At 40.4% G+C, this 14,801-nt stretch overlaps 1 protein-coding gene across 2 annotated transcripts in view; it reads left to right on the top strand.

The window, feature by feature from the left end:
* The window catches only part of KCNIP4 (potassium voltage-gated channel interacting protein 4), a 579,638-nt gene that overhangs the window by 466,698 nt on the left and 98,139 nt on the right, over positions 1–14,801 (top strand). For both annotated transcript variants that reach the window (XM_005897072.3, XM_005897071.2), the window contains exon 2: positions 5,986–6,110. In XM_005897072.3, coding sequence (XP_005897134.1) covers positions 5,986–6,110 — 125 coding nt within the window. The remainder of the gene's footprint in view (positions 1–5,985; positions 6,111–14,801) is intronic.

Raw genomic sequence — 14,801 nt, 5'->3', positions numbered from 1 at the left:
CTAAGTCACTTCAGTCGTGTCCGACTCTGTGTGACCCCATAGATGGCAGCCCACCAGCCTCCTCCATCCATGGGATTTTCCAGGCAAGAGTACTGGAGTGGGTTGCCATTGCCTTCTCCGAAACCCTGAAACTAAGTTTCCTCAAATGGTTGTAATTCCAACCACTTTGAGCACTGGGAGTCGTGGAATTAAGGAACAGAACGGAATGCTGAATATATGGCATCTTATCTATGCTTGGACAGGTTTTTAAAGGAGAGAGGGAAGAAAGAAATTACATAGATGTCATGAAGATTAGCTTTGGAAAGCTCCTCCCAGGCAGCTTTATCTTTATCCCAATGTGTCAGACTTGAATGGGCTTCCCCGGTGGCCCAGCAGTACAGAGTCCACCTGCAGTGCAGGAGACTCAGGAGACATGGGTTTGACCGCTATGTGGGGAAGATCTGGAGGAGGGCATGGCAATCCACTCCAGTATTCTTGCCTGGAGAATCCCATGGACAGAGGAGCCTGGCGAGCTACAGTCCAGTGGATTGCAAAGAGTCGGATACAACTGAAGCGACTGAGCATGCACACACATGTCAGACTTGAATACTAAGCATCTCCCTCTTATTCTGGAAGTTCTCAGGATCAGTTTCCAATGCTATAGTAAAGAATCTTCCAGAATCTCTTAGTAGAAAGCTAAAACCTGGAGCAAAATTAGTTAAATCCTCTTCCAATGTGTCACTGGATGAAGCTTCAAAATAGTTAATAACAATGTAATTTTAGAAGGTAATCATCCTCATCATCATGTTATTGCCATACAGATCAGATCACTTTTAAGCTCATTTAATAAAGGACAAACACTAGGTGCAAAGACTCAGAAGGTATTTTTATAAATGAGCTAAAGCAATATAAGTCAAGTCAGTTGAATTTTTTGCTAGACAAATCAATTTCAGCTCAGACAGAATTTTAAGTTTTAGTATTTGTGATTTTTCATGATAAAAATGGATACGTTTTTTAAAGAAGGGTCACGCTATATTGAAAAATGGACCTTCTATTGATAGACCCATTACGATTAGAATGCTTCAAGTAGTTATTCATTGATCTCACATCATTTTAAATGGAGCATTTTCAGTCTGCCAAATTAGATGCCGTTGGGCTATTCAGTAGTCCGGCAGGTCTCAGGTGCAAGAACATGCCAACAGTCTCACAGTGTTCCCTGCTACGATAAGGCAAGGGCTCATCTCTGAACCAACTTCTTGGAAGAAGTGACATTATTCTTCATAAAAAGGTTTTATTTCAGCATTATAAGCTTTGTTTATAAATGTGTGTCTGAGGAAGGCTGGCTTCACACTCAGATTTGTTTGTAAAGCAAGATGTTCTATAGTTAGTTTCTGGGAATATGGTTCAACCTTGGATAGAGTCAAATTTGTGTAATTATGAATCAGGCTGTAATAAGCTTCTACTGTAGTTTAAGAGAAGTTGAAATATATAAGAGAAAGAGACCTATTTTTAAAAACTCATACTGTTGTTCCCTGGTGGCTAAGAAGAAAGAATCTGCCTGTAATGCAGACTTGGGTTTGACCCCTGGGTAGGCATGATTCCCTGGAGAAGTAAATGGCTACCCACTCTAGTATTCTTGCCTGAAGAATTCCATGGAGAGAGGAACCTGGCAGGCTACAGTCATGGGGTCACAAACAGTTGGACACAACTGAAAGACTAACACACTCACTATTGTTTCCAGGTGATTTGAATTCCAATTTCTAGCCCAACTGTGTCATGGCCTGAGGGGACAGTTGGCTCAGACATAGGACATCTTGGCCCTAAGAGACTAAAGTCTAAGGAACAAAAAGTAAAAAGAGACAGAGAAGCTCAAGGGTATCTGGGTTTGGGAATCTGTCATCTGATTAAAAACAGATCTGTTAGAAGACATGTGAGTTAAAACACTAGTTATATTCAATTTGTCAGGATGCAAAAGCACTGTTGAATAAGCAGCGCTACTCTGACAGCAAGGCTTCTGCATAGTTACACCTTTGCGGAAGCCTCGAGATGATTTAGGGAACCAGAGTGCCACCTGCTTCTTGTTTTATGCCCAAATAAACCACCCAGCCTATCTGAACCCAGATTTCTCACTGGTAAATATGGTATAGCATCATCGGCTCAACGGACATCAGTTTGATAAAACTCCAGGAGATAATGGAAGACAGAGGAAGATCGTGGAAGACAGCCCACCAGAGCCTGGTGGGCTGTAGTCCATGGGGTAGCAGAGTCCGACTTGACTTAGCAACTGAACAACAACAAAATACAGGAAAGCAAACAACATTTTGGGTTCTTTTCAGCTCTGCGATCGCATCACTTCCAAACCTTATTCTACGTGTTTCTAATCAACAAGGCATCAGCCACCACCACAGTGATCTCCTCAAGGCACCCAGGCATGTTTTCCCAGAGCACTGGGTTTCCCTGGCTGCTTGGTTTCTGATTTAAAATACTTTGTCTCCAAGATTTTTAACTAATATATATAACTGTTGCTATCTCTTAAAACAGCATATTACTAAGCTCATGGTCTTTTGACATTGAAAAGTCAGAGATCAAATCCCAGCTCTGTCACTTAGTAGCTACATGATCTTGAGTTAGTTAATCTCTGTGTTGTTGTTCAGTCGTTCAGTCGTGTCCAACTCTTTGACTGCAGCATGCTAGGCCTCCCCTGTCCCTCACCATCTCCTGGAGTTCACCCCCAGTTCATTTCCATTGAATCAGTGATGCCAACCCACCATCTCATCCTCTGCTGCCCTTTTCTTGTTTTGCCATCAATCTTTCCCAGCATCAGGGTCTTTTCCAATGAGTCGGCTGTTCACATCAGGTTCAAATCTCTGTAAGTCCTTTTCTCTTCCGTGTTAGATAAAGACAATGATATATGTCTCACACGATTTTTTGTTGGTATTCAAATGACATAAAATATGCCAGGCTTGGAGCAAAAGCTCTCTGGAGGATGAAGGTTCTTTTTAACAATCTCATCAGGATGTTTAAAAAATTGGACTTTAGGGTGCTGGAGACAGTGTGAACTTGAACAAGTTACTTAGGTGTATATATTAGCTCCAGCTGCCATAACAAAATGCCTTAGACTGAGTGGTTCAAACAACAGAAATCAGCTTCTCACAATTCTGGAGGCTGCAAGTCCAAAAATCAAGGTGCCAACCAGGTTGGTTTCTCCTGAGGCCTCCCTCCTTGATTTGTAGATGGCTGCCTTCTCACCGAGTCCTCACGTGGCCTTTCCTCTGTGCCTGTGTATCCCTGCTATCTTTCTCTCTTCTTGTAAAGAAAGAGTTCACAGTGCATTAGGGCCCCACCCTTATGACATCTTTGAACTTTAATTATGTTCTTAAAGGTCATACTTCCAAATTCAGTCATATCGGAAGGGTCATAATTTAACCCATAACAAGAACAGAAAGTCAGATTGCAGTAGATTAAAAAGCGAAGCCTGGCGTGCTGCAGTCTATGGGGTCACAGAGTTAGACACGACCTATCGAATGAATAACAACAAAAAGAGAACAGGAGGGAGGAGACGGACCTGGTGGATTTAGTTCACTTCTCAGTTGACAGTGCAGGAAAGGAGAGGAGAAAAATGCTCCTTTTAATCAATGGTATTTCTCTTGGTATTGAGAGAGTTTGGCAAAAAAAAAAAAAGGTTTGGCATCGAAAACTTGGGTATAAATTCAACCCCTGTCTCCTCTTCTATGTGACACTGGGACACACATTTCTTCACCTCTATGCGACTCATTATCCAGCTATGTAAAAAACGGACAGTTCTATCTCATTGTGGAGTTATTATGAGCATTAGAATTACATCAGCAGAGTACCTAGCCCATCTCTTGGGACTTAATAAATTCTAAGTAGTGTAATGAAAGGGCTTCCCTGGTAGCTCAACTGGCAAAGAATCTGCCTGCATTGCAGGAGACCTGGGTTCAATCCCTGGGTTGGGAAGGTCCCCTGGAGAAGGTCATGGCAACCCACTCTAGTATTGTTGCCTGGAGAATCCCCAGGGACAAAGGAGCCTGGCAGGCTACAGTCCATAGGGTCACAAAAGTTGGACAGAACTGAGCAACTAAGCACAGCACAGTGAGTTTAAAAAAAAAAAAACCAAAGCACATGCTTTCAAACAGTAGCTGAGTCACACTGTGAATTTTCCAGTCCTTTCTGGAGTCATGTTGTGCTCTCTGCAGAGTTTGCCTCCAGGAATCTGAGTCTTGATTAGGTTAGGTTGTGCTGCTGCTATAACTTCTCATATGCTGGTGATTGCTGATGATTTCAGGCATGTTTTTAGAGCTTGTCAGCCTTCTAGAAATAAAAACAGCCCTTTGGCAAGTAGGAGTCATTAAGAAGTGAGGTACCAGTCAGCTAAGTAAAGGAGAGTCCGCAGGCAAACTCTTCAAGTGTGATGCTTTGAATACTGCATGTGATGCTCATCATCACACTTAGTGCACTTACACTGATCCTCTGGGTCTTTTGTCTCAGTCTCAGCACATCTGTAAATCTGCATCAGCTGGAGGGAGAAACCAGGTTGATAGTGTGGTTCAGCTTGCTGTGTGGTTGCAAAGGTTGAGAAGTTAATGTTCTGTCTTGTTTCTTTCCAATGGAAGGGTCGTTGGGTCCAGAGGAGGTTATGCTATGATTGAGAGACTGCTCAGAAAATGTAATTAAAATTTCCTCTACTTTTGCCCAGTCTATGTTTCTCAGAAAAATGCATAGAGAACATTGTAATTCCAAACAAGACATTCAAGATCCACCAACTGTCCACTAACCTCAGTTTGAGAAATAATTTTCCAGAAGGCAGCTAAGGTTCAAAGTTTTCCAGAGGAAGGGAAACTTTAGTGGCAACATAATTTGTTTCTTGATTCACTTATTCCTTAATTCCATATGAAGATTTTAGCAGAGGTTCCTTGTGGAGAGAAGGGGTTCAATGGACAAATACTCTTTGGGGTCAATGGGTTAAACGAAGTTAAATAGAACTCTTTGTTGAAAATTCTCCAGTGCTTTGCTCTGAAACAGCATTAAACTTTACAGAATCTCCCAAGTTTACATGGACACAAAATTCTTTTTTTGTGTAGAGAGTCTTTGGGAAATTATATGTATATATATTTCACAAAGCAAAGTACAATATTTTAGCATTTATCCATAAGTATGGATTCCCTTGGCTGCACAGTGTGGTATAGCCAGAAGCTCCCCTTGGCTCCAGTCCATCCCATGTGAAGGCTGGGTTTATGCCAGTCAAACCAGCAATGGAGTCCTTTACTCAATTCAGCACCTAATCTGATTGACCTATTTGTAGCCCCTGGCAAAATACTTGATTTTAATGGAATCTTCAGAGTGTATTAGTGGAGTCCTGCCTCATAGTTGCATGATACAAGTGTGGTACTGACTGTTATTAAACAAAATTCCATTTTTATCACTAGTACTTAGTATATATAGGGCTTCCCTGGTGGCTCAGTTGGTTAAAAAAACCTGCCTGCATTGTCGGAGATCCAGGTTCAATCCCTGGGTCAGGACGATCCTCTGGAAAAGGAAATGACAACCCACTCCAGTATTCTTGCCTGAGCAATCCCACAGACAGAGGAACCTGGTGGGCTACAGCTCATGGGGTCACAAGAGTGTGTATATATGTATCTATATATAAGTCTATATATATGTGTGTGTGTATATATATGTATATTAAAAACCTCAAATGTGTTTTGAGGTTTTAAGATTGTTCATAATTTTTACACTTTTCAATCTATATTGTAAAAATGTTCATATTGTGATATTTAATGACTAGAAAGTTTGAAAAACTATTCTGTAGAATTAGCTTAATACTGTATATCCTGGGAAATATAAAGACCTTTATTGGCAGTGTGAGAATCCTTCCTGTGGAAGTGTCACAAGCATCCAGTAAGCATTTCATTCCATTTTCCTGTTTGTTGTGAATACCCATTGGTGAGCAGTGACTGTTCTTAAGACTTTGGTTTTCCTCCACAGACAGCGTGGAAGATGAACTGGAAATGGCCACCGTCAGGCATCGGCCCGAGGCTCTCGAGCTTCTGGAAGCCCAGAGCAAATTTACCAAGAAGGAGCTCCAGATTCTTTACAGAGGATTTAAGAATGTAAGAACTTTCTTTCTGACTGCTTTCACACAGTTCTCAGAGGATCATTGAGAAATGAGAGGGAAAAGTAGAAAATGTGCAGTTCTGTGATATCTCAGCATATGTACACTTCTTATCAATCTTTTCTACATATGAAAATTGTTGATGGCCATTTGGACTTTGATCCACTTTGGTACACTATCTCTCATACAATCAATCAAGGATGAGTACAGAAGAAAGGTTTACTCAATTCAATTCCTAGTTAGGATTTTCTTTTTCCCTTTCAGTTATATTGCCATAATTTCAACAAGCTCTAACATCTATAAGTTTAGTTGTGTGTAGATTGGGGCCCATCAAAAAACTCTGTTCCTGGCATTGGAGAAAAGTCATGATAAGTTTGATAGTTTCTGAAAGACCATGTTAACCATGGCTCTGGACCACAGGTGTCTGTAGGTCCCTGTTTCTGGTTCTCTATGATCCAGGTGGATCTATCATGCTCCCTCCTGAGTGGAACATCTTCAAGAGCTGTGATTTTCCTTGCACACCAAAGGGCAAGGGTGAGAGTCAAGAAGTGGACTGGGCAATCTGCCAAGTACACAGTCTTAGGGATGCCTTGCTATGTGCTTAGCATTAAGATAAATACTGCTGGTTATGAATAGGGAGAGAACACTTGCTGTCAAGAAATTATTTGAAAGTAATTCATCCTGCAAAGTAGTAAATGGTCTTATATTAAATGGCATATGCAGCCCAACAGGTATTCCACTCTTACACGTATGTAAACCATAGTTACACATGCTACAGGTGCCCCTTGGGAACTAGATGAAATTACCTTGATTCCTCCTCACATCTTCTCCCTTACAGTCCCCATTCCATGGTCTGTAGGAATCTATAGCGTCCAAAGGTTTCTGATGATGCCAGCCTCTTTCAATCTATCCATCTCAATGCTCTCTCTGTCCAACCTCATGCAGATGAAAAACCCTGCCTCTTCTACAGTATCCATACAAAAATTTACCTGGAGAATTTGTAAAACTAGTTGCCTTTTCAGAATATTTTTATCAGGATCCAACATGCATATTGCATGCAACTTTCCACCATTATTCTCTCTGAATCCATGGACTTTTTATCCCATTTCCGTTCCTCACCACTCTCCTTGCCTGCGCTTCCTAAATGTTTCCTTCCACTGCTTCTCTGAAATGCAGTTCTTCTGACAGCCTTTGTGGGGACTGACTAGGGTGGTGAGGAAGAAGATACAATGGAACTAGGTGCTTACCCCACACAAGCAGGACTTATATTATACATTGTAATATATAATCTATCAAGATGATGCACACAAATAAATAGGTATAAAAAGAAAGGGGCTTTGAAAATTAGGCTCAAGAATTAAGGTCTCTCAGTCGTGTCTGACTCTTTGGAACCCCATGGACTGTAGCCTACCAGGCGCCTCTGTCCATGGGATTTTCCAGGCAAGAGTACTGAAGTGGGTTGCCCTTTCCTTCTCCACGGGATCTTCCCAACCCAGGGATCGAACCCAGGTCTCCAGCATTGCAGAAAGACGTTTTACTGTCTAAGCCACCAGGGAAGCCACACCAGAGAGAGGAAGAAGTTGATATGAGTCAGTTGCACTGACCACTGACAGCAGCAACCCACTGAGTGGTGAGGACGAGGAAGAGAAGAGGTGAAAACGACCAAGTCTTGGATAAAAGTAAATGCTAAGTTAAAGCTCATCACAGAATAAAACTTTAAAGGCATTCCTGTGAACATCCAAACTTCCTTGTTCCAGATGAGAGATCTTGTGATAAATAAGCTTTTTTTTCTTTTTCTTTGCAACAGTGGAATACGCATCAGATGCAAAATGGTTGTCAAGTAGAGAACTAACCTCTCAGCATCCCTGCATTCCTCCACTACTTCTGTGTTATCACTTCACTGCCTTCAGTGTAGGGCTCTCCATTTGGGGTCCTGCTGCCTTTCATACCATTTGTTGCAAATTGGAATCACGATTACTGCCATCATCAACCTTCGGAGCCAGCATCTCTGCAGTCTATCCTCTACAAGTGGCCCTTCGTGAAAAATTGGCCAGGCTCTGAAGTCTGCATTGTTTCATTGCTTTGTTTTATTTTTTTCTTTGCCTGCCTGTCTTCTTTTTCTTTGCTCCCCTTCCCTCTCTTTTCCTGGCCTCTTTTCATCTCCTTTTCCTGTCCTCCTGATCCCTTCTCTATTTCGTCATTCTTCCAATCTCTCCTTCTTTTAGTTCCTTTATCTCTTCTTCATGTCAACTCTTGTCTCCTTATTTTCACTTCTTCCCCTTCCTTCCAGTCTTTAATTTTTCTATTCTTTCTTCATTATCTTTTTGTTCCCTTACTCCATCCCATGAGAAAAATATCCAAAATATCTGAATGTGCCCAAAGCATATTTTATATAATTCTTTAAATGAATGGGCTTCATAGTTTGCTCAAAATATTACTAATCAATGTCTCTGATAAATAAAAGAAGAGTGACCCTTTAATTTTCATTCATTTTCTTATAGTCAGAGTACAACTCAAATGTGGTCTAATATACAGCAAGAGAGGCCTTAAAGCAGCACACTCTTATTTTACAGAATGACAGCAATCTGAACCAGCTTAGCATCAGAGAAAGGAAATTAACCACTGGGTTCCTGAACACCAATTATCTCAAGTCCTTAAGATCAAAAAGTCATTTCCATGTCACTAATTGAGATATTCATTATTTTTTTGAAGAGACAACCTATAGTATGGGAGAAAATATTTGTAAATCATATACATAATAAGGACTATGTATCCATACTACATAAAGAAATCTTACAACTCAATCCAAAATCAAGAAACACAATTTAAAAATGGGCAAAGGACTTGAATAGACCTTTCTCCTAAGAAGATATACAAATAGCCAATGAGCACATGAGAAGGTGCTGAACATAATTAGTTTCAAAAAATGAAAATCAAAGTCACAATTAGATACCACTATATACTCGCTGGGATGTCTACAATAAAACAGATAAAAACAAGTGTGGAGAAGTCGGAAGCCAGATACAATGCTGGCTGGAGTATAAAATGGTACAGCTGCTTTCTAAAACAATATGGCAGGTTCTCAGAAGTTAAATAAGAGTGACCATATGACCCAGAAATTCCTCTCCTAGGTATATACTCCCAAAGAAATAAAAACTTATGTATACTCAAAAAAAACTTGTATATGATGTTCACTGTAGCATTAATCATAATTGCCAATAAGTGCAAAAAATAGAAATATTTATGAACTGAAAACTGAATAAATAAATATGCTACATTCATACAAATTTTTTCAACAATAATAAAAAATGAAATACATCATGGATGAGCCTTTAAAATATTTTTTAAGTCAAAGAAGCCAGTCATAAAGAACAATATAAAGTATGATTGCATTTATGTAAAATGCTGAGAAAAGATTGACAGACAGTGCATTTGTAGGGGTGTGGCAGCAGGGTTTCTCATTTGGATGATTAAAACAGTCTTAAGAATTCTTAAGTTGTGTTGATGGTGGCCACACTTTTGTGAATATACTAAATATCACTGGCATATTCATGTTCAAGGAGTCTATTGTATGATTTGTAAATTATATTCCAATAAAGCTGTTAAAATTGATATAAGTAAATAAATTAATTGCATAACATTTAGCTCCATGTCAAATATTCCAATAATCCCAAAGCTTCTCTGGAAATGATGAGTCCTGCAAATGTAGGCATGTCATGTAGAGGGATGATAACTGTATTACTTGTGTGATAACACAGGAAAGTAAGTCAAAGTTCTATTCCTGCAACAACCCATAGCCCAGTACAAGAGGTTGTCCAACCCTAGGTTGTTGTTGTCAAGTCGCTCAGTCGTGTCTGACTCTTTGCCATCCCAAGGACTGCAGCACACTAAGCTTCCCTGTCCTTCACCGTCTCCTGGAGTTTGCTCAAATTCATGTCCACTGAGTCAGTGATGCCATCCAACCATCTCGTCTTCTGTCATCCCCTTCTCCTCCTGACTTCAATCTTTCCCAACATCAGGGTCTTCCAGTGAGTCATCTCTTTGCATCAGGTGGCCAAAGTACTTGGAGCTTCAGCTTCAGAATCAGTCCTTCCAATGAATATTTGGAATTGATTTCCTTTAGGATAGACTGGTTGGATCTCCTTGCAGTCCAAGGGACTCTCAAGAGTCTTCTCCAACACCACAGTCTGAAGGCATCATTTCTTCATTGCTCAGCTTTCTTTATGGTCCAACTCTCACATCTGTACACCACTACTGGAAAAACTATAGCCTTGACTATACAAATCTTTGTTAGCAAAGTATGTCTCTGCTTTTTAATAGGCTGTCTAGGTTTGTCATAGATTTTCTTCCCAGGAGCAAGTGTCTTTTAATTTCATGGCTGCAGTCACCATCAGCAGTGATTTTGGAGCCCAAGAAAATAAAGTCTCTTACTGTCTCCATTATTTCTCCATCTATTTGTCATGAAGTGATCATGCTAAATTATTTATCTTAAGTTAAAGACTATGAAAGAATTGCTTCCAACTTTTACTGTCATCCTACCTATACTACTACATTACTCCTCCACAATCACTAGCAAACTTCCTGCATTCTAATGAGCAACCTGCAATAATTCATGAAGAAGTTGCAAGTAATCAGGTTAGATGTCTCAGAACTTTCCAAGCCTAATCTACCTGTCTTTGACCAGGCATTCTTTAACATCCCTTCTGCATACATGATCCTAACAGCACTCAGTCCCTCACGTCCGTTCAGGATCTCCTGCCTTTTATTAAAACTTTCTCAGGGACTTTGCTCCTGCAATTTTCACTCCTCTCCCCTGAACCATAAGCTACTCCTTCTATATTAGAACATTCTCCAATGTGGAGTTCAGTTCAGTCACTCAGTTGTATCGACTCTTTGCGATCCCATGAATTGCAGCACTCCAGGCCTCCCTGTCCATCACCAACTCCCGGAGTTCACCCAAACTCACATCCATCGAGTCAGTGATGCCATCCAGCCATCTCATCCTCTGTCGTCCCCTTCTCCTCCTGCCCCCAATCCCTCCCAGCATCAGAGTCTTTTCCAATGAGTTAACTCTTTGCGTGAGGTGGCCAAAGTACTGGAGTTTCGGCTTTAGCATCATTCCTTCCAAAGAAATCCCAGGACTGATCTCCTTCAGAATGGACTGGTTGGATCTCCTTGCAGTCCAAGGGACTCTCAAGAGTCTTCTCCAACACCACAGTTTGAAAGCATCAATTCTTCGGCGCTCAGCTTTCTTCACAGTCCAACTCTCACATCCATACATGACTACTGGAAAAACCATAGCCTTGACTAGACAGACCTTTGTTAGCAAAGTAATGTCTCTGCTTTTTAATATGCTATCTAGGTTGGTCATAACTTTCCTACCAAGGAGTAAGCGTCTTTTAATTTCATGGCTGCAATCACCATCTGCAGTGATTTTAGAGCCCCCAAAAATAAAGTCTGACACTGTTTCCACTGTTTCCCCATTTATTTCCCATGAAGTGATGGGACCAGATGCCATGATCTTAGTTTTCTGACTGTTGAGCTTTAAGCCAACATTTTCACTCTCCTCTTTCACCTTCATCAAGAGGCTTTTTAGTTCCTCTTCACTTTCTGCCATAAGGGTGGTGTCATCTGCATATCTAAGATTATTGATATTTCTCCCAACAATCTTGATTCCAGCTTGTGCTTCTTCCAGGCCAGCGTTTCTCATGATGTACTCACATGATGTACTCTTATGATGTAGAAGTTAAACAAGCAGGGTGACAATATACAGCCTTGACGTACTCCTTTTCCTATTTGGAACCAGTCTGTTGTTCCATGTCCAGTTCTAACTGTTGCTTCCTGACCTGCATGTAGGTTTCTCAAGAGGCAGGTCAGGTGGTCTGGTATTCCCATCTCTTTCAGAATTTTCCAGTTTATTGTGATCCACACAGTCAAAGGCTTTGGCATAAAAGTCTTTGGTAATAAAGCAGAAATAGATGTCTTTCTGGAACTCTCTTGCTTTTTCGATGATCCAGCAGATGTTGGCAGTTTGATCTCTGGTGCCTCTGCCTTTTCTAAAACCAGCTTGAATAACTGGAAGTTCACAGTTCACGTATTGCTTCAGCAATATGTGGAGTTGGGAGGCAGAAATATACAGTCTTACCACAAGTCCTTCTGTAGCTACTGGTACCTTTGTGTACTGTTCTTCATAGCAGATTATCTCAACTTACCCTGAGACCATGCTGTCTTCAACTTTATCATCACTCATAAGATGGTAAACATGTTCTGAGGACCTGTGGGGCACCAGACTCCCAGACCAGTGCTTTCCATACTTTGTGCCCACAGGAACATTTCATGAGGGAAAAGGGTCCTCAAGGAACTCATGGTGGGGTGGGCGGGGACCCAGACTGAAGACAATGGTGCAAACAAGTGTGATGAGAGCCTTGGCCTCTGGAGCCAGCCTAGGCTGGGATCAGACGGTGAGGAATGGGCTTCGCCTGGTCAGTCCTAAAGATAGATGTCTCCCTCTGTCTGCGTGTCTGTCCCTATCTCTACCCCTCGCTCTCAAACATTCTATCTTAGAATCAGGCTCTCACCAGCAGGATGCCAATGCAGTGCCAATGATCCTCAGTCCAGGCTAGGAGCCTGGTGTTGAGGGGGTCAGCGTGCCATCCTCAGTGTGTGTAGAATAGAAAGGTAAAGACCCAAGATACTCACTTTTAATGAAACCTTTTAAAACTCTTATATTTTGATTAAAAGGATAAACTATTCATCAACATCTTAAAACAGCTGTATTTATATGAAAGTAGTTGAACATCCCTGAAAGTAAACATTGCGAGTGCCCCCACCCAGCCTTTTCCCAGTCCTATATATCTGATAGCATTTCTCCAAAATATATTGTTAATTTAAGTGGGAAATCGGAGTAAAAGAAGATAGTGAGAGAGAATTCCTTAGCCCCTCACCATATCTTATCCCCACATTTTAATTTCTCTTACCACATGCTAAACTGGGTCTTCAAAAGCAGGCTACTGACAGAAATGAAGAATACAGTACAGTGCTTCTCAGTCTTTACTGTGCCAGGAAACACATAAAGGGTTTATTAAAACAGATTGCTGGACCCCAGTTCAAAAGAGTCTGATTTAGTTGGTCTGAGATTGGAGTGGAGAATTTGCCTTTCTCATATGTTTCAAAGCAATGCTGATGCTGCTGGTATGGGGACCATACATTGAGATTCGCAAGTACAGTTCAAACATCAGAAACATTGGTGTCACTCAGACTCAGGTCCATATCTGATTTGTCTAGGGAGATCCCTTCGAATCAGTGGTCTCTCTGTCCTCGTCTCTACAAATCGGGATAATGTAACTTCATTACATGGACTTTGCCTTGTTTTGATGTTTTGGAGGGTTTTTTTTAATAAATTAAGATCGTAAACATGAAGTTCAGCAAAAAAGAATTATTATAGTGTGGCCCTAAACAGTCAACTTCAGTTTTATGTTCCATCAAAGTGGGGCAGTCATGGTTGACCCAAATATCCCCCACCAGGGTTTTGGGTTTTGAGCTACATAATTATATATTAAAAAGTATGTGGAAAGATGCAAGGTGTTAGCTACACATCAGCAATCTCATGTTACAATTATCTAGGGAACTTTAAAAACTACAAATAACTGGTACTATGCTTGGTGATTCTGATATAATTGCTCCCAGAAGAAGCTTGAGCATCAGGATTTATAAAGCTCTCCAGGTAATTATAATGTGCAGCCAAGTTTGAGAACCACTGAACAAGGTATATAAGATTGTAGCCATAAAGTTGCTTCTATCACACACTGAATTGACCTCTTTGTGATGAGCCCAATAATGGCAAATATTAGTAGTTAAAATGACTACTTGGAATCTTAAGCCTTTGGTGTGTGGGATGGTGTGTGTAAGTGGTCTTACCTCAGATGACTCTGATTCAGTTAAATCTCGGCTGATGCTTACTAATCTTTTTTTTAAAGTCTTAATTTTTAAAAGATCCCATTTTAATAGACTGCTAACAGAAAGCTGCATTTGAAAAAAACTGACCTAGAAGGTCATACAAGAATCTATATACATAACTCATAAGCTTGCTTTGCTGTTCTCTTTCAAAATCAAGCATAATTTCAGTCAGCACTAGGTGATAATGAATGGTGTTCTGAGCATTAATTTTTCATATGGCTATGACTTTTGGACATTTCCTCTCATTAATTAATAATTTGCAGCATATTCTTCCCATTTTTCAAGGCACAGGATGAAAGATACTTGCAACTAGTTAGACTTAATATGTTTTGGACACCTGGCTACTTCCTGTTCCAAGTCTTTCCCTGCTTCCTTTGCTCTATTTTGAATTTTAATAGGTCAAAGTATCTTTTAAATTCAAATACATCTTTGAGGTATCACTTTAATACTTGTAAATGTCATTCTTCCCTAAAAATGTTGTGTTAATACTCTTTATGTCTAAAAGTACAAGATGTCTATATTAGTTTTCTACTGTGTGTAATAAATTATCACACATTTAGTGACTTAAAGAAATGCACATTCATTATGTCACAGTTTTGAAGGTCAGGAGTCCAAAAATGACTTAATTGGGTCCTCTGCTTGGGACCTCATAAGGCTATAATTCAATTATTGGTAAAGCTACGGTTCTTTCCGGATTTAAGAGCCTTCATCTAAGCTCATATGGTTGTTGGCA

Source organism: Bos mutus, chromosome 6 (genome assembly GCF_027580195.1).
Source record: "Bos mutus isolate GX-2022 chromosome 6, NWIPB_WYAK_1.1, whole genome shotgun sequence".
NCBI classification, from domain to species: Eukaryota; Metazoa; Chordata; class Mammalia; order Artiodactyla; family Bovidae; genus Bos; species Bos mutus.
The sequence above is the reverse complement of the archived record's forward strand: the minus strand, read 5'-3'. Positions and strand labels throughout refer to the sequence as shown.